The sequence below is a fragment of the Drosophila serrata genome, unplaced genomic scaffold (assembly GCF_035046125.1).
Source record: "Drosophila serrata isolate PLE 108 unplaced genomic scaffold, ASM3504612v1 contig_36, whole genome shotgun sequence".
In the NCBI taxonomy this organism is placed as follows: Eukaryota; Metazoa; Arthropoda; class Insecta; order Diptera; family Drosophilidae; genus Drosophila; species Drosophila serrata.
Window position 1 is genome coordinate 546,759 of NW_028256934.1, and position 20,782 is coordinate 567,540.

The 20,782-nt window shown below is 35.9% G+C and overlaps 1 protein-coding gene across 5 annotated transcripts in view; it reads left to right on the plus strand.

Moving 5' to 3' along the window:
- sog (chordin short gastrulation) overlaps positions 1-10,028 on the plus strand; it is a 33,206-nt gene extending 23,178 nt beyond the window's left edge. For all 5 annotated transcript variants that reach the window (XM_086835050.1, XM_086835053.1, XM_086835051.1 and 2 more), the window contains 4 exons: positions 346-478; positions 5,194-5,253; positions 5,523-7,888; positions 8,121-10,028. In XM_086835050.1, coding sequence (XP_086691176.1) covers positions 346-478; positions 5,194-5,253; positions 5,523-7,888; positions 8,121-8,342 — 2,781 coding nt within the window. In that variant the 3' untranslated portion in view covers positions 8,343-10,028. The remainder of the gene's footprint in view (positions 1-345; positions 479-5,193; positions 5,254-5,522; positions 7,889-8,120) is intronic.
- The last annotated feature ends 10,754 nt before the right edge of the window (positions 10,029-20,782 follow it).

Consider the following 20,782-nt stretch of genomic DNA (forward strand, 5'->3'; position numbering starts at 1 on the left):
TGCTGCTGTTGAACTTTAAGGCAACGGCAACGGCGACGGCGACCAATAAAAATTAATAATAAAAAAGGCCAAGAGAGAGAAACATCAAAAAGCAGAGTGGCGGCATATATATGTATAAATTTTTAAAAAATAATTATTAACAGAACAAAATAAACAGATAATACAGAGGGCAATTCTATATTTGTACCAATTAATTTGTATTTATTTAGTTCTTGGGTGCCAGTTAATTTGTATTTCTTTTGTTTCTAGGTTTTAGTTTATAGTATTCTTTTTTATATATTTATTTATTTATTTATTTATTTATTTATTTATTTATTATTTTTTATTTATTATTATTTCTTGTAGATACCCAAGAAACGCCGCATCGTTGCACGCGTTCAGTGTCGCAATATCAAGAACGAGTGTCCGCCAGCAAAATGCGATGATCCCATCTCTCTGCCTGGAAAATGCTGCAAGACCTGTCCCGGCGATCGAAACGGTAAGTCCACTTAATAATAGTATATATATTATAAATAATAAATGTATTAACAAGCCCAACAAATGCTTCAAGGAAAGGGTATCTCAAAGATACTTTGTACTTCCATAGCTTAAACCCTCTCAACTCGATTTCATTTAAAAAATCCATTTTCTATATATTTTCCCTCCCCGAGAACCATAATTTCCGCATAATGTTTCAATATTTTGACATATGCAATGGTTTTTGCTAATATAAATCGGGATTAGACACCGATTCGTTGCCATATCTCTTGTCTGGTATGAATAATTAAGCGTAACAGCGATGCCAGCTGCCTCGATCTTTGACTATATAGCATCTATATATATATATAGATAGATATATATATATATATATCCACGGACTTGGCCGAAACGCGTAAATTGTTTATGAAAAATTACTTGGCCCGAAATGAAGGTCAACGCTACGCAATTTATATTTCGTTTTTATGTCTCAGAGTCTGATGATTTCTACTATATATATTATATATATTATATACACTACTTTTGGTGGCTTTTTCATTTATTTATTGTGCTCTGCTCTGCTCTCTCTCTCTGTGTGTGTTTTATTTGCAATCTATTTTATATCGCCCGAATGGCGCCTGATTTCTGGTGGCAATATTATTGAAAACAGGCAAAGAGTATTTCAAGTATTTGCCGGGGTCCCCCATTGGGGGCGCACGTGCCTAACTAATAGACCAATTACCAGGGATATATATAATATATATTCCCCAAATATTTGGTCAAAATTCTCACCGAGAGAGAGAGAGAGAGAGAGATTTCTCTGTGACATTTTTCACATAATCAGACCAAGTGCTGCCTGGATTCCAGTCTTTTTCCAGCTATGTTGCATGTTGCTGCATGTTGTTGCATGCATGTTGCATGCCTGTTGCTGTGTGGCAAACTGGAAAACTGGTTGGAAAACGGGAATGGGATGGCAGCAGGCATCAAGGGGTTAAAGGGGTCTGTTGCAGCACATCATTAGTTTCCGTTTTGCGGCAATTTTTCATTTGCTTATGCAAAGAGACGTTGACCCTCGAGACCTTTCTTAACCAACAAACCAAACAATTTCACTTTTCCTCCTTTTTGGGAAATTTTCCTTAAATTTCCTTTGCTTTTTCTTTATATATAGATAGATAGTTTTTTCTCTATATATATATATATTTTTTCTTTTGGTTTCTGGGTGTTTTTGTTGTTTGCAAAACTCCCAACTCGTTTGCCATAAATAGTTAGAAGGCACGGGCGCGGCTTTTCCATGCGAGACTCGGAGACTCTTTGGCTCTCACGCAGTCAGCTAGCCATCTTGGCCATCTCAGTTAGCCATCTCAGTGAAGCCATGGCTATTGTACAAATATTTTGCAGGCAGCAGGCAGCAGGCAGCAAAAGCCACAAAGCCAAACAGGCAACAGCCTGAAACGATCGCTTCCAAAGTTATTTTTTGCCTAACTTGGGTTTTTTGCCTCATAGTCCGCATATTATGTGTGCACTGAAAGAAAATTCCATGTAAAATGGGGTTTAAGCAACACATTCCAAAAGAATTTGCAGATATTTTTGAAGGAAATGTGGAAAATAAAGTCTCTGAAATGTCTTAAAATCTTTACAAAAATAGTTAAGAGAAGTTTTTCAACTAAAGTTCTAGGAAAAGTAGTAATTAAATATATAAATAATATAATAAGTATATAGGTTTTGAACTAGCTGGAAGAGCTCTTAAATGCCTTGAAATTTTTACAATAATAGTTAAGATAAGTTTTTAAAATAATATTTTATAAAAACTAGTAATGAAGATATATAGGTTTTGAACTAGCTGGAAGAGCTCTTAAATGTCTTGAAATCTTTACAAAAATAGTTAAGAGAAGTTCTAAAACAAAAAATCCTAGGATAACTTGTAATGAAGATTTACAAAAGGTAAACTATATATATAAAGTTATATAGATTCTCCCTAGATTTATATATATAGTAGAAGCTTTTCCTTTTGATCTTAAGAGAAGTTTTTAAACAAAAAATCCTGGGATAACTTGTAATGAAGATATACAAAAGGTAAAATATATATATAAAGTTATATAGATTCTCCCTGATTTATATATATACAAAGTTATAGCTACTTTCGATCACCTTATCGAGTCTCTACTGTATTTTTAAGGCCCAAGTCCTGGGCAAGTTGTCAGGCTCCACGATGCTCCTCGAAAGCCCATGACATGGCCATACATATAATCAACATCAACAATTGCCTTCTGCCTCTTTGTCGTTGAATGTCCATTTTGGGATTCTCGCATCTTTTGGCCAGCTTCCAATCGATCGATTCCCGAACGATTCCAATCGATGCCAACTCCTTTCCCGCCCGCGTTTTGCCATTAATTTATGCGCAGGCATTACATTATTTCTTTCTTTTTTTTTCTGTGGTTCGTTCATTTTTATAATGACATAACTCGAGCATTTTAACGCTTATTAAATTATCTCATTTGCCGCCACAAACGGCGGGCGGTCCCAGCGTATATATCCCCTCAGGTAGACAATAAAACTTGATGTTTTTTTACAAAGAGAGAGAGATTCAACTTGATGACATCTTTTGTTTTTGGTCTCAGAAAGAGTCCATCCCCTTTTGGACATACCCTTTCCCTTGGCTCAGAGCCGGATTCCAATCTCCAATCTGGATCTTGATTATCAGCAGCAGCAACTTTGTGGTGGCCACAAAAGGATCTCGATATCGGAGTATCGGGGCCGAAAAAAATTCATTTTTTATGTCCAGGCGTGAGCTGCGCCATCGAGACAATAAAATCTTTGACTTTATCTTTATCTGTATCGTTATCTTTATCGGTTCGGCAAAGGAACTGTCTATTATGTTCCCACTCTCCCAGTTTTTTTTATTTCTCTTCTCTTGGGTTTTTTTTTGTTCTCCTCAACCTTAAGTGGCGATTGTGGCCCGCGATAAGGCTAAGAAATAGAGCTAACAAGGTGTCCGGTCTTGGGCCCAATCGAATTGTGTTGATTAAAGGGGCAGAAAGAGATCTTAAAAGAACCCAAAGACTCCTTTAAGATCCCCTTAAAATCCTTCTAGTCTTCAGGGGTCTTATTAAACCAAATTGTTAACCTTAACCTAAAGCTTATCTATGGGATACAGAGGGAGATAGAGGGAAAGAAAGAGAGAGAAAGAGAGAGAGAGAAAGAGAGAGAGTAAGAGAGAGAGATAGAGGTCTTACCATAATTGCTAGGCTATTACATGGTCTGTATCGGTTTGGTTTTGGGGTGGTTCTAGTTGATAGAGTGTGATCATGGTTGATCCTAAGTGCTAAGATCAACTTTTAATAGTCACAGGTTACAAAAAGACTGATCTTTTATATTCCCATCTGATCTTAAGTTTGATCTTTATAACCACACATACATATATCTTTTTCCAATCTGATTCTTCTGATTATTTTTTCTCTGCCTTAATTTTTCTCTGATCTTTTTTTTGTTAATGAGCTGCCGTCGAGATTCTCTTCTTTTTTTTTCTTTGGGGCCGACCCCACATACCAAAGCGTTGACTCAATACCAAAAAGGTGTCGTTTGTCTTTCGGTCTTTCTGGCTTACTGGGCTGGCTTTGTCGGCATTCGTACCTAAACCCCCTACCCTATAAAATTCTCCAACTCCAGGCCATGATGTCCATCGGTTACCCCCTCTCTCGACGTTATGCGGCAACGTGTCGTCGTCTTTGTGCTCACCAAAACTCATTTATCTTGGCCTTACAACAAAAATAAAGAAGAACGAAAATTTCATTCATCTGCAAATGCGATTCAAGGGCAGAGAAGATACACCAATAAGCCCCAAGAATGTAGAGTCCACAAATTGAAAAGCCAGAAAGGCTGAGGCTCAAGTTAAGGCCAAAACTGGCTGGCCAAGTGGCTCGTATTAAGATCAGGCGATAAGATCGGACAGCAGAAGCCACAGAGGCAGACTCCAGACTCCAGACTCAAGACCTGGACCTCGGAGTTGGAGCCCGAACCTGGGATCTCAAGCTGGTGCCGCGTCTGGGTCTCTCAATAAAATGCTATACAAGGTGTCAGATTTGTCGCCCTTCATTATGCGATACCCAGCTCTCTGTATTTCTTTACGTTTATTTTTTATTTTCTGCGGCTTAGGGGGTTTTCTTCTTTTTTTTTCTCTCTCCAGAACAGCATAAAAATAATCGAAATGCCATTGACAGGAGGAGTAGGGAAGTTGGAAGGAGCTGGAGCTGGGCTTTAATCAGCTTTTGTCGGTCTTCTGGATGGTAATGGTGATTTATGTTTCTGCCTCCCTGACCGGGTGTCAATCAGCGGGACAGCGGAAATGTGTCCACCTACTTTCACGCCAAAGAATAAAAAAGAGGTCCCAGTGTCATGTGGATTCCGGGAAAGCACCTAAGCAAGCACTTCCTACCTGCCCACCAAATTTATGCACGATTAATGGAATGCCACCTGGGTTTCAGGGCTCAGGTTAGACTCCCTACCTGGCCTGGCCTCATTCATGGATGAGCATGATCCCCTGGCATCCGCCTACCGGCTTCACCTTCATTCAATCGAAACTCTGAATGAATGGTTAAGAGAGAGGGGAACGAACACACATTGGGTTTTCGAAGCATTTGTTGTTGGCTTATATCTAAATTCCATTTAAGGTCGAACTGTATAGCTTATCGCCCAGCATCTCTCATCCTTGTATTCATTCTTCTCTTTGATATCTTACAGATACGGATGTGGCCTTGGATGTGCCGGTGCCCAATGAGGAGGAAGAGCGCAACATGAAACGTAAGTACAAAGCACCGCTACCAGGAAAATTACCAAAGGAAATCCCTAAGGAAACCCTACAGGAAATCCTAAAGATGCACCTAAAGATACATTTAATAAAGACAAAAGATTTGGAAGCATATTAAATAATTCAATTATAGTTAATTAATTGATCAAAAAGTGCCTTAAGAGACTATATCTTTGAAGCTAGTTTCCCAAGTATCTTCAAGATGCATCTCCTAAATATTAACCTGTAACCTAACCCACTTTTTTAACCCTTTTTTTTATAGATTACGCTGCGCTACTCACGGGCCGCACCTCCTACTTCCTCAAGGGTGAGGAAATGAAATCCATGTACACCACCTACAATCCACAGAATGTGGTGGCCACCGCTCGCTTTTTGTTTCACAAAAAAAACCTCTACTATTCCTTCTACACCTCATCGCGTATCGGTCGTCCTCGGGCCATTCAATTTGTGGACGATGCTGGTGTAATCCTGGAAGAACATCAACTGGAGACCACACTGGCGGGGACACTAAGTGTCTATCAGAATGCCACGGGCAAGATATGCGGTGTCTGGCGACGTGTGCCCAGGGATTACAAGCGTATCCTTCGTGACGATCGTCTCCATGTGGTCCTCCTGTGGGGCAATAAACATCAGGCTGAATTAGCCCTGGCTGGAAAGGTGGCCAAATATACGGCTTTGCAGACAGAGCTCTTTAGTTCGCTGCTGGAACCACCACAGACAACCAATGGCAGAGCTGATCCTCAACTGGCAGGAGCCGGTGGTACAGCCATTGTGTCCACCAGCAGTGGAGCAGCCTCATCCATGCATCTAACCCTGGTCTTTAATGGTGTCTTTGGGGCAGAAGAGTTTGCCGATGCCGCCTTGAGTGTTAGGATCGAGCTGCCGGAACGCAAAGAGTTGGTCTTTGATGAGATTCCACGAGTGCGTAAACCCTCCGCCGAGATCAATGTCCTGGAACTATCCTCGCCCATTTCCATACAAAACCTACGACTCATGTCGAGGGGTAAACTCCTGCTCACTGTCGAGTCCAAAAAGTATCCTCAATTGCGCATTCAGGGACATATTGTGACCCGTGCCAGTTGTGAGATCTTTCAAACTTTACTGACTCCTCATAGTCCGGATTCTGCGACCAAGAGCAGTGGTCTGGCCTGGGTCTATCTGAATACCGATGGTTCTTTGGCCTACAACATCGAGACGGAGCATGTGAATACCCGGGATAGACCCAATATCAGTTTAATTGAGGAACAAGGAAAGCGCAAGGCCAAGCTGGAGGATCTTACACCGAGTTTTAACTTCAATCAGGCCATTGGAAGTGTGGAGAAACTGGGACCCAAGGTTCTTGAATCCCTCTATGCCGGCGAATTGGGCGTCAATGTAGCCACCGAGCATGAAACCAGTCTGATTCGTGGTCGTCTTGTCCCACGTCCCGTTGCCGATGCCCGTGACTCCGCGGAACCCATTCTCCTGAAGCGACAGGAGCACTCGGAGAATCCACATGCTGTTGGCATGGCCTGGATGTCCATTGATAATGAATGCAATCTGCATTATGAGGTGACTCTCAATGGTGTTCCCGCCCAGGATTTGCAACTTTATTTGGAGGAGAAACCCATCGAAGCAATTGGTGCTCCTGTGACGCGGAAATTACTGGAAGAATTCAATGGCAATTATTTGGAAGGTTTCTTCCTAAGCATGCCCTCGGCGGAGCTCATCAAATTGGAGATTAGTGTCTGCTATTTGGAGGTTCACTCGAAGCATACCAAGCAGCTCCTGCTCCGTGGCAAGCTGAAGAGCACCAAGGTGCCGAATCACTGTTTCCCAGTTTATACGGATAATAATGTGCCCGTGCCGGGAGATCACAATGACAATCATATGGTCACTGGGGAGACCAAGTGCTTCCACTCTGGACGTTTCTACAATGAGTCGGAGCAGTGGAGAAGTGCCCAGGATCAGTGCCAGATGTGTGCCTGCCTTCGAGGTCAATCCAGCTGCGAGGTGATCAAGTGTCCTGCCCTCAAGTGCAAGGTTGCCACGGAGCAGCTCTTCCAGCGTGAGGGTGAGTGCTGTCCCAGCTGTGTGCCCAAGAGGGAAGTGGCTGCCATCTCCTCCGGGTTATCCTCCTCCTCCTCCTCCTCCTCCTCGATCCTCCTCGGTGGCGATAGTTCACCGGCCACCAATGCCACGGATCTGTTGCAGCAACGACGAGGTTGCCGCTTGGGTGAACAATTCCATCCCGCCGGTGCCAGTTGGCATCCCTTCCTGCCGCCCAATGGTTTCGATACCTGCACCACCTGCAGTTGTGATCCCTTGACTTTGGAGATCCGTTGTCCCCGGCTCGTCTGCCCACCGCTGCAGTGCAGCGAGAAGCTTGCCTATCGTCCCGATAAGAAGGCCTGCTGCAAGGTCTGTCCCGAGGGGAAGCAGAGCAGCTCTGGTGGCCACAAGACGACACCGAACAATCCGAATGTGTTGCAGGATCAGGCGATGCAACGATCACCAAGTCATACAGCCGAGGAAATCCTGGCCAACGGTGGCTGCAAGGTGGTCAATAAGGTTTATGAGAATGGTCAGGAATGGCATCCAATCCTCATGTCCCATGGCGAGCAAAAGTGCATCAAGTGCCGCTGCAAGGTGAGTGTCGAGTCTATATTTTAAGCTATCTAAAGTAATTCGATTGGTTTATCGATTAATTCAAATTAATCGATTAACTTTTTGTTGCAAAATTTCAATTTGATTGATTTATCGATTATATCGCTTAGAGATTAATCCATAAACTTGTTTATTGCGAAATTTCACCATGTTTTCATTACAATTTCACTAATGAAATATTCTTCTTTTCATTTTTTTTTTCTTTTTCCCAAAGGACTCCAAGGTGAACTGTGACCGCAAACGTTGCTCCCGCTCCACATGCCAGCAGCAGCAACAGCAGACGCGTGTCTCCAGCAAGCGGCGGCTCTTTGAGAAGCCGGATGCAGCTGCTCCGGCACTGGACGAGTGCTGTTCGACGCAATGTAGACGCTCCCGGCGCCATCACAAGCGTCAGCCGCATCACCAACAGCAGCGATCCGCTGGCGCCAGCAGCTGAGCAGCTCGAGAGGATCGAGGGATCCTCTGGGAGCTGGGATCCAAAAAAAGCCAACCCATTGAATGTCATTGTTGTCCCGTCACTTGGCTTTGAAGGGGCAGCAAATGGAAACTTGTATTATATGATATGAAGGCAGAAATGGGAAACCAGAGAAATAGAGAGATAGAGAGCAAAAGAGGGAGCAATAGAGATAGAGAGATAGAGAGTGAGAGAGAAAGAGTAGTGATCCTGAGAAAGGAGCTTAAAACCAGTGCAGTTTGCTTTAAATTCTCCAGCGTAGAATTTTTCTATTGAAAGCATTTTCTGAATTTCTTCTTCCCGTAACTCCCCCTCACACACCCCCACCATACACAAAACGAACATTAAAATTAAATTTTAATTTATTTAAAAAGAACACAAAAAAAAAACAAAAAACTAAAAAAAACAAGCACACACACAAAAAAAAAAAAAAGAATTCGAAATTAAAACTGTACTGAGTTTTAAAAAAACACAAACAAATTGACTTATTGAAAATACTTAAAGGAAGGCAGGATAAAAAACTAAAACTAAAAAAGCAAGAAATTTCAATTCATTTAAATTCAAATTTAAATTGCAATTTGAAAGCAAAAGAAAGCAAAGAAAGCAGAAAGCGAGAAAAGCAGAAGCAGTTAGCTGTTAGAGATGAGAGCTAATCGATAATCGGCTATCGCATGAGAATATTATCTTAAATCTAATTATTCTGATTATATACATACACACACATATATATATATACAATATTTTTTTTATATATATACATATATATATACACACGCATATATATCTATATAATTTATGAGAAACAAAACACAGTGGTAAACGCATTTGGCGCATGTCTCTGCATGTCTCTCTGCCTATCGACATTTGTATCGATAGGCCGATAGGCAGCCCAAAACGTTTCAACTGATTGACTGAATGGAAAAATAAATGTAGTTTTAAACAAAATACTTATGTTTTCTTCGCAAAAAAAAAACAAAATAAAATAAAAATAAAAGAAAATGCGGAAAGCAGCAAATGAAGGAAATTGAAAACGCAGCTTTTCAATGTGAAATTATTTTCTACTAATTGTTACTCACACACATTACACACACACATACGCACATACACATTATAAGATTGTTTATATTTTATAAAATAAAAAAAAAATACATTTTACGAAACATTTTCAATAATTATGTACAAAAATTTGTTAGAGAAAATCACAAAGAGAGGAAACTATTTCAAAAAAATGCCATGTACACATATTTATACACACACCACACACACACACATATGAAAGAAATTTACCGCATACACAGAAAGAAATTGTATTAATTTTTTATTCTATTAAATTATTCTTATTATTATTATTTTATGTTTATTATTATTATGATGATGATGATGACGATGACGACTTTTTTTTTGTAGCTTATATAAACATTTATATATATATTCTATATATATATTCTATATTTAATAATTGATTGATTAATTTTAAATAATTGATTAATTGCAAGCAAAAAATATATAAAACGATAAAGAGCTAAAAAACAACTTGTACTAATAACTTAAACTTAGTGTTTATCAATTAAAAAGAACAAAAAACTTAAAATCAAAAAATAAAACAACAACAACAACAACACACACACACAGAGAATAAACAAAACTACAAAATCATAAAGAAAGAAAGTTTTTTATTGTATTATTTATTATTGAAATTGATTTTGCAATCAAATAAATAAATTATTAAATGCGCAAAATGATAAAAAAAACCATTGAAAACAAAAGAAAACCGAAAAGCAAAACCAAGCAACGCGAATTCAAGCTACAAATACAAAAGAGTGAATCAAAATATAAACGAAATATATTCAAAATATATATATACATATATATAATATATATATGTATCAAAAATAACAATCAAAAGCTGCTCGTCTTACTGATTTCCGATTCTGGGATATCTCTTGTGTTTTTTTTTTGCGTTTTCCCCCGGACTTGTTCCTATTAGGCAACTCAATTTTCGAAATAGCCATTTGCCACTCAGACAATTATACCTATAAATTATATTATAGAGCAATTATATCTCGGTTTTTATAACCGACACACCAAATTATCTAAATGGATTTTATGGCCCAGAATGATGATTGCCAAATGCCTTATTTCGGTTCCATCAAAACAACGCCAAGATCCGAGAGTTCTTCTGGCATTTCATTAAAATGTTGTGCAAATGAGTAACTCGGGAACGATAAGTTCTTTAATTCTTTCAACAAAAATATAGAAGAGGAAAATGAATATTAGATGAAAATTAAATAAGATCTATAGATCAGGCACTGAAATATAATTATATTAAGTTTAACAATATTACAAGGTTGCAGTTAATATTTTACTCCTTTAATGATTACTATATCATTAAATATAAACACTTTTTAATGTTGAAAATACAATTTATTTTCGAAATTTTATATTATTATTATTATTATGCCCATTTCGGTTATTATTTTAGTTAAAAGCTTAAAAAGTAGTGAAGGAATCATTTCCGACCCTATAAATCATATATATTCTTGATCAGCATTAAAAGGCGAATCGATCTATGCATCTTTGGGGGGAACAAAATTTTAACATTTTTTTCAAAATTTTATTAGGGGTTAAAATTTATTTAAAAAAATTATAAAAATCTGAATTTTTTTACATTTTAAATTGAGTATGCAGGTTTATTAACCACATAAAAACTAGCACGGCAAATCTTTCCGAATTGATATTAATGCATTTTTCACTGAGATATGAATAATCTTAGAAATATAGGATCCAGAAATTTCAGTTCTTTTCAATTGCCAATTTTTTTTTTGAAAAAATTGAAGTTTCAAAACTTCATAACTTAGTCAAAAAGGCATTAATTTCAATTCGGAAAACAGTCACATTCAAGTTTTTATTAGGTTAATAATTCTGCATATTCAATCTAAAATGTAAAAAAAAGTAAAATTTTTTGTCAGTTTTTGCCAATTTTAACGATAAAATTAAAAAAAAAAATTGTCAAAATTTTTTTTCTTTTTTACATGGCTAGAAAGATTGCCCTGTTGATGCAGATCAAGAATATATATGATTTATAGGGTCGGAAATGACTCCTTCACTTAGTTTCAAGCTTCTGACTAAACTTAAAATACCATACAATATTTATATATATTTTGTGTGACAATTTATTGTTTAACTAAATCTTAAAAATATCATAACTAAGCCAAAAACTCTTTAATTTCCATTCGGAAAGCGGTCATATGGTAGTTTTTACAAGGTTAACAAATCTGCATACTCTATTTAAGGTTTAAATCATTTTAAAATTTTGCCAATTTTTGACAATTTTTACGATGTAACCCCTTATAATTTTTGGAAAAAATCGACAAAAATTAGTTTATTTTTTTATGCCTAGAAAGATTCGCCTGTTGATACTGATCAAGAATATATATGATTTACAGGGTTGGAAATGACTCCTTCACTTTCTTTTAAGCTTCCGACTGAAGGTGCAATACCATTTTTTAATGGATATTACCTATATTTTTACATACATACATATTTTTTCGACAAATCAATATTTAAAAAATCCAGACCTAATCCAAAAATGCATTAATTTCAATTCGGAAAGCTCTCGTATGTTTATTTTTAGCAGATTTATAAAACTGCATACTCCATTTAAAACGTGAATTTTTGCCCAAGAAGAAAGAAAGAAAGATTCGCTTGTTGATGCGTTTTATGCTTCTATTTACTAGAATTTTCATATCCTGCAAGGGTATAGATACAATTTATATTAAATATTAAATCCTTTGGTTGGTGACTTTTAAATTTAGTTAGACAAAATGTACGATTGTGAGCCAACTTATTGCCACTGCCTTAGATGTTAATATTGTTGTTGCTTGTTGGCTGCTGCTGTTGTTATTGCCGTTGAATGAAATCGAATAATTAAATATTGGCATAGTCACACCTTGTTGACAATTATTGACAGGCTGATTGGCAAACAAATGAATATACTTTAGCCATTGCCGTTTTCGCAGTCGTCGAGGGGCGCGGCCCAGTGGCACGACAATCGGCCCTGTAACTCTGTGCCTTGTCAACACTGCGAGAAAAATATAATAATAACTACAAAGTATAGTCTAGTTTTTATGTGGTTCTTAAGGATATATTTCATATATTTTTTATTTAAAAATTTCATTAAACTATATAATATAATGAAGAACTTTTTGACTGAATGTAATCCTGCTGATTTCTTATTCTGACACACAATCTATGTGAGCTAGGAATATGTATTGAGAGGAAAAACCGATTTTATATATGGAAAATATTATAAGCTTATATAGAGCATATTTTTTAATATAAAAATATTTCATTTATCTTTTAAATAGCGATATTATAGATATTGGATTATTCCAATAATAACCCTTCAAATTCTTGACTTGTTATTATATCTTCATGTTTTTTTCCGATTACATTAGGCCGATATATTTTAAAGAATATCGATTTAATGAGCATAAAATATCGAAATATTTTTTTCCTTACCAACTTTTGATTAAAAAAGGGTCACAGTATCCGATATATTAATATTTCCTCTCCTTCATAGAGTTCTTTATCCACTCTTCTTAAAGATATTATATGTATATATAAAAAATATTAATTAAATGCAGATAAAATATCGAAATATTTATATATATACCACCTTAAAATAACTCTTAAAATGTTATATTCTTAACTTGTATTATTTTCCGATTACATTAACCCTATATATTTAAAAGTAAATCGATTTAATGCACATAAAATATCGAAATATTTCTATCTATACCTTTCCTCTCAAAAGGGATTAATATTTTATGCCGTTCATAGAGTTTACTCTATATCCCCTCATTAAATATATATATATTTTTATTGTGTAGTTATCACTAGCATTTTCTTGCTGTGCAGGCTAGCGGGTGACTGGCGGGAGGTGGGTGGCATATAGGCGGATGGATAGGTGGTGTCCGTGGGAGTGACGGCTACCGAAAGCAGCCAGAAGATCGGAAGATTCGGATCTCCAGCATCCGATCGAATCCAAGCGTTGGCGTTTCTCAAACGTTGACAATATCTCGGAGTCCAAGTCTCAGTCTCTAGCTTATCCATATTCCCCATATCATGTATACCGATCTTGGTGCCGGTTGGCATTTGCATTTGGTAGGCGCTATCAATTAATTGGCCAATCCCAGGCGGATCCACGGATAAGCTCCGATGGCTTATTACCACGCCAGCACATACACACCGTATAATATCCATTATCGGTTGGATGCCAGAGAGATGATATCTACGCCATCATGCCGATTTATGTGTCACCTCCCCTCCTCGGACAGGCGGGGGACTCACGACATTTACAAAAAGCGATTGCAATTCCGATTGCCAGTCCGATTTCGATACACACTCGCACACTCATAATCATCAATTATCCGGGCCTGTCGCAGTCGCCCGGGTAATTGCTGCAAATATGCAAAGCATGTGTAAAAACTTTATTGATATACAATGTGAATAAACGTTCGCCTAACTTTGTTTTGATTGCAGCTGTCACTGTGCCGCACTCCATGGAAATCGATTTGTAATCGCACAACGATATTTAAATACTCTTAAATGATCTTGGGGTAAGTTAATCCATTAAAGGAATTATTTTTATAAACTTTTAACAAGACCTTATATATTGAAAACGATTAAAAAATGGAGTTTCTTTAATATTTTTGATTAATTTTGATCGATTTTTATCATATTAACATTGTTTTTCTTGCAGCTCTGATATTTCTTTTTATTATTTTATGTATAATTTAAGATTGAAAACACTTTAAACCTGGTTTACGTTTTTTTAATATAAGCTTTTCCTTTTCTCCCTTCAAAATGTTGTATGAAAATCGATTTTAAATCGATTTATATCGTTAATTACCAACTCGATTTTAATTCATAATTTTTTTTTTACAATTTAAATGAGGTATAGAAAATATTCTATAACTTCTTTATAGCTCAAAAAGAGCATTAAACATGTTGAGTTTAACTCCTAGAGCAAGCTTTGATATGTCTTTTCTTCACAAAACCGATAATCGATAGCGATTGACAGCAAGCATATAGGATCACGCAAGGCACTTCGATTTCCTTACTATATAGCCTTCGGTTATATGGGATGGGGAAAAAATCGAGAAACGCAGAAGCCGCCAAGTGACTGAGAAATCGAGAAATCGCTTCCAAGACAGGCGATGACTTCATCTATCAGCACTGCAGTGGCACTGGGGCCAAGTTGATCTATATATCTCAGGCTGGGCGGTAATGCGAATATCCGATGCAGGCATCGGAATTAACTGAAATGGAAATGCCAGCAAACCGATTGCCATTATAATCGCTATTTTAAATAGAACCAATTTATGGAGTTCTCGAGACGTCGAGAAATATGAGATAACTTGTTTAGCAATTAGCCGCAAGTCGGAAGTAGAACTCGGGTTTTATTTAATGGATTTCTTTAACAGAAATCTACATGAATCTCTGCTACTCCCACGTGAGTGGGATCCCCCATACTCCTGTATCTTGTATCTTGTAGCTTGTGTATCTTGTATCTCTGCAGTCATCGCTGATTGCCAACTGATTGCAGCTGAAGGAACAGCAAAGAATATGCTCTGAAAGGGGTCAAGTCATGTGTTGACACTCATGTTCGCTGGCTAATTGCCCCAACAAGCTTTACAGATCGAGGTTTCTTTGGGCTGGGCTGGGCGATCAGCTTAGGGATGGAGATTCTTCCAGAATTGGGTCAGCTTAGACAGAGTTTAAGGGGATTTTAAATATATTAATATAAAATATGTTGATATGTTAGGTGTAAGTTTATATAGAAATCTTTGGGGGAATGTAAGGAAATGGTTTTACAAATATACAAATATTAATTAGAATATGTTATAACCCAAAGAATGACTAAGAAAAGGAAGCTTCGGGAAACCAAAATTTTCATACCCCTCCATAGAAAGTGCTTCATATCTTCGTCAAAAATGCATTAATTTTAATTCGGAAAGCTTTCCTATGCTAGTTTTTATCAGGTTAATAAATCTGCATACTCAGTTTAAAATGTAAAAAAATTCAAATTTGAATTTTTAAAAATTGTAACCTTAAAAAATGTTGACATTTTGGAAAAAATTTAATTTTCTTCAAACAAAGCTAGATCGATTCGTCTGTTAATGCTGATCAAGAATATATATGATTTATAGGGTCGGAAATGGTTCCTTCACTGATTTTGAAGCTTATGACTAATAGTATAATACCATTCTTTAATCCAAAATTTATCTATATTTTATATGAAATGTTTATGATAAATCAAAGTTTAAAAATCGCATAACTAAGTTAAAAATGCATTAATTTTAATTCGAAAAGCTTTCCTATGCTAGTTTTTATTAGGTTAATAAATCTGCATACCCAAATTAAAAATAAAAAACATTCGAATTTTTGTCTTTTTTTTTTGGTAAATTTTAACAATGTAACCCCTAAAAAAATGTTGAAATTTAAAAAAAAAATTAAATGTTCTTGAAACATAGCTAGATCGATTCGGCTTTTGATGCTGATCAAGAATATATATGATTAATAGGGTCGGAAATGACTTCTTCACCGATTTTTAAGCTTCTGACTTAAAATATAATACCCTGCAAGGGTATAATAATAGATACATGTAGTTATAACCTTATAAACTAAATAAATGTATTAAAGTTCTTTAAATATTAAAGCACCATATTTTTACTGTACATTTCAGTCTTGATCGTAGTAGTAAGACTTTTTTAGTATGGCTTATACCATTTGTTGAGAAATGCCAGGACTTAAATCTTACATCAAATGCAATTAAATCTCATAAAAATTTGGCTTAATTATAAATAAACATAAAACATTTTCAATGAACAGGTTCATTTGTAACTAAACAGAAAATGTTTAAAGAGTCTGTTCGAAATTAACCAAAAATTATTCATTAAATTGAAGAAATCAACCAAAAATCAACAACAAATCAGTAAAAGATCATTCAAAATCGTTTGAATTAAATAAGGGAATCTCGAGGATTAATTGTGGAACCAATTCGATTATCACAGCCGCCAAATTTCTGCGTAAAATTAACACAAAAACTCCAACAAATCTCCCCCTGGCCACGCTCCAATTCAACGAATATTGATTGCTATTTTATTTATTATTAGTTTTTTTGTTTGCGATTTCTGGCCACGCGATCTGACATAATAATAATAAAAACAACTAACAAAAACTGGCGAAATTTCTTGAGCATTTTTTCGTCGTATTTTTTTATGAATTAAAAGCCAATTTGGTGCGACGAATCTGGAAGTGTACCCGGTGCCCCTCTCTGGACATGTCCATAAAAAAAGGGGGGCCCAAAAACAAATCTTGACGTCGACAAATTTGGAACTAATTATAAATGCAGGCGGAGACCGACGGACCGACCGTCCAAAAGTGGAGCGCTCCGTTCCAGTTTTCAGTTTTCAGTTGTTTAAAGCTCCTCAGGTTTTCAGTTTAAAGCTAGGAAAATTCCACCAAAAAATAACTATAGAAATATAAACAAGCAAATAATAAACATAAATAAAATCATAAAGTAAAGTTCTAAGATTAGAAGGAAAGAAATGAGACTTCCTCTCATAAATCAAATGAAAATAAAAACTATCCAGTGTTTTATGATCACTCTGGAGAAGATCATTAACTTGGAGAAGCAACTTCACATATTAATTAAAACAAATAAGAATGAAATGTTCACCGAAAGTAACTAAATTTGCGAAAAAAAAAATAAAAATAAAGACAAAATCGGTGGGCGGACAGTTAAGAGCGGTGGTATAAAATCCACCAAAACTGGTGGTTTTGGTCCGGTCATGAATGAATGGATCGGTTCGGATCGGATGCCCAGATGGATGGAATGGAACTGAGACTGAGACTGAGACTGAGACTGGGATGTGGATGTGGATGTGGATGAGGGTGTGGGTGTGGGTGTCCATGTCCGGATCGGGCATCGTTGGCGTTGGCGTTTCGTCGGCAAAAAGTGTGAAACTAATTTGTCAGCATGACAATAACAGCCAAAAGCCATAAACATCATAATAATATTCAATAAACATCAGCAAAATGCGACAATTAACCGCCACCGATTTGGCCATGGAAATGAAATGGAATGGAACTACATTTGAAATCGGAAATGGAATGGAATTGAAACAGATAATACTACTACTGCAAAAGTGACGAATGCAAATTGTGTATTATTTCACATTAATATATATAAACGTATAAACTACTTATAAATGAAATGGAATAAAACTACATTTGAAATCGGAAATGGAATGGAATTGAAACAGATAATACTACTACTGCAAAAGTGACGAATGCAAATTGTGTATTATTTCGCATAAATATATATAAACATATAAACGAATTATAAATAAAATGGAATAAAACTACATTTGAAATCGGAAATGGAATGGAATTGAAACAGATAATACTACTACTGCAAAAGTGCCGAATGCAAATTGTGTATTATTTCGCATAAATATATATAAACATATAAACGAATTATAAATAAAATGGAATAAAACTACATTTGAAATCGGAAATGGAATGGAATTGAAATAGATAATACTACTACTGCAAAAGTGACGAATGCAAATTGTGTATTATTTCGCATAAATATATATAAGCATATAAACGAATTATAAATAAAATAGAATAAAACTACATTTGAAATCGGAAATGGAATGGAATTGAAACAGATAATACTACTACTGCAAAAGTGACGAATGCAAATTGTGTATTATTTCACATTAATTGAATTATAAACGCTGCTGGCTAATAAAATCGATGATGTAAATTGCACCCGCTTGCATTTAACACCTTTAGCGCTGGAATTTCATCTATTTCGAATCGATCGGTGATTCGAACAACAGAGATCGATGATTGGATATCGGACAGCGAACAAGGAACAACAAAGATCGAGAAGGGTATATGCACTTTGATATATACTTTGATTAAATTCAAAGTTAGTTTGGTTTTTTATTTGTCTGTTATGTTAACATTATCCTGGAATTTAACAGATTAACATTTTACGTCTTACATGTGTGAATAACGATTTTACACCTTAACATGGGTTAGCATTCCCCTGAAAGGAATTAAAATAATTTAACAGATATGTTATCTTCCAGAGAGGAGAGTGTAAGTTAACATAGGCATAACATAACATAGATAGTATTTCTAATGGCCGCCGGAAGTGTTGCTCCGCCATAATGGCAGGCGGCGAGAGAGAGAGGGAGAGGACACAGCAATGTTGCCAAAAAAACTTGTAGTTTCAAAGTGGGAAATACGATCCAATTTGAATCTGAAGAAGTGGGAAATATAATCCAAATAGAATTTGAAGAGTTGTCGCTATCTATCTCTCTCTCTCCCTCTCTCTCTCAATCTGTTTGCATTTCGGTATGCTTGCCTCCCTCTCTGTTACTCTAGAGATACCTCTTTCCCTCTCGCTCTCGCTCTCGCTCTCACTTTCTCTGCTCTCTTTGCCCGGGAACTATAAATACAGGCGCTGCAACCGCGCTGACCTCTTTCTGTGCGCGACCTCCGGACTGATAACATCTAAAGTGATAGTGATTACCCTTCGAACTTGATAACAAAGTGCTTTCTTTATAGGTAATCATAATTTCTAAGTCTTGCAACATGCAAATATAATAACCTATCAATTTTTAAGCTACATATTGATTATTTTTCTGAAATATATATTATTGGATTTTGTATAATCATACATATATATACATACTTCCTCGCAAGAAAGTGTGTCTCAGACTTCGGTTTTCGGATTACTATATGATTTAGTTATACTTGATATATTTATGATCCCAACCCCACGGAAAGCCACCCTCAATTTCCGCCCCTCACACCTCATGCCAGTTTCCCAAGGGGGAAACATGTTTCCCAGCCAATTGCATGCAAATCGTATGCAATTGCAGCCGCATTTGAGCCAAAAGCCACAGACATGGAGACATGGAGACACGGTGGCACAGAGCCCCCGATCTGGGGTCCAATCTGGTCGGACTGGGTCGCCATATGTACCGACATCCAAACAAACATATGGACATGTCCCTGCCTCAGTCTCAGCCGCGGGGCTGTGTTATTGTAACGCAACAATCAAAATCAATTGCTATGTAAATAAAATTGCAAATTAAATTACAAATTGATTACCTCACTGAGTCATTAATTAAAAAAAAATAAAAAATACAAAAACAGTAACAAAAAACGCTCAAAGCTGAATGGGCCAAAAGATAACGAAATTGAGCAACAGAAACGTATGGAGTACTTAAAGCTAAATGGGTTCAATGGATTTTTAATTTTTTTCTACGACTTTAATGGCCTCAAAATGTAAGCTAACAAATCGCAAAAGAATTATTTAAATTGGTTTTAATAGAGACATAAATGTAATGGCTTAAATAACTGAATAGCACATTGATAGCTAAAGAACTTAATGAACTTATTATCATTACTGGGGAAATACTTTGATATACAATAAATATGTATGAAATTCATACTATGAATATAAAAAGGTATTTTTTATATTTAAATAATATAGCTTTAAAAAGTTGATAAAAGCATAAATTAAAAAGGAAAAATAGAATAAGAAATTGTGGAAGTCAAAGTAATTATAGTATCGGAAACAGATCATAACTAAGCTTAAAATATTTCCATTCTTTCAACGATATTTATTGATATATTTATTTGACCATTTTTTCGGCAGTTTAAAGTTTAAAAAACTCATAACTCAGCCAAAAATGCATTAATTTTAATTCGGAAAGCGTTTCTTTGTTAGTTTTTATAAGCTTAACAAATCTGCATACTCAGTAGAAAATGTAAAAAAAATGAAATTTTTCTCATTTTTATTGTTCAATTTTAACCACTTCTTTAAAAAAATGGAAAAATTAAAAAAAAAAATTTTTCTGCCAAAGATAGCTAGAAAGATTCTCCTGTTGATCCTGATCAAGAATATATATGATTTATGGGGTCGGAAATAATTCCTTCATTCAGTTTTAAGCTTGTGACTAAAATTATAATACCATTCTTTGGACTTAAATATATTTTTATTTGATGTGACAAGTTTTTGTTTTAACTAAATCTTAAAAATATCATAACTAAGGCAAAAACTCATTAATTTCAAATCGGAAAGCGGCCCTATGTTTGTTTTTAATAGAATAATAAATCTGCATACTCAGTTAAAAAATGTTAAAAATTCATATTTTTGCCAATTTTTGGATTTTTAACGATGTAACCCCTTAAAAAATTTGGAAAAAACTAAAAAAAAAAAAATCTGCCAAAAATAACTAGAAAGATTCGCCTGTTGATACTGATCAAGAATATATATGATTTATGGGGTCAGAAATGACTCCTTCACTGCTTTTGAAGCTTCTAAC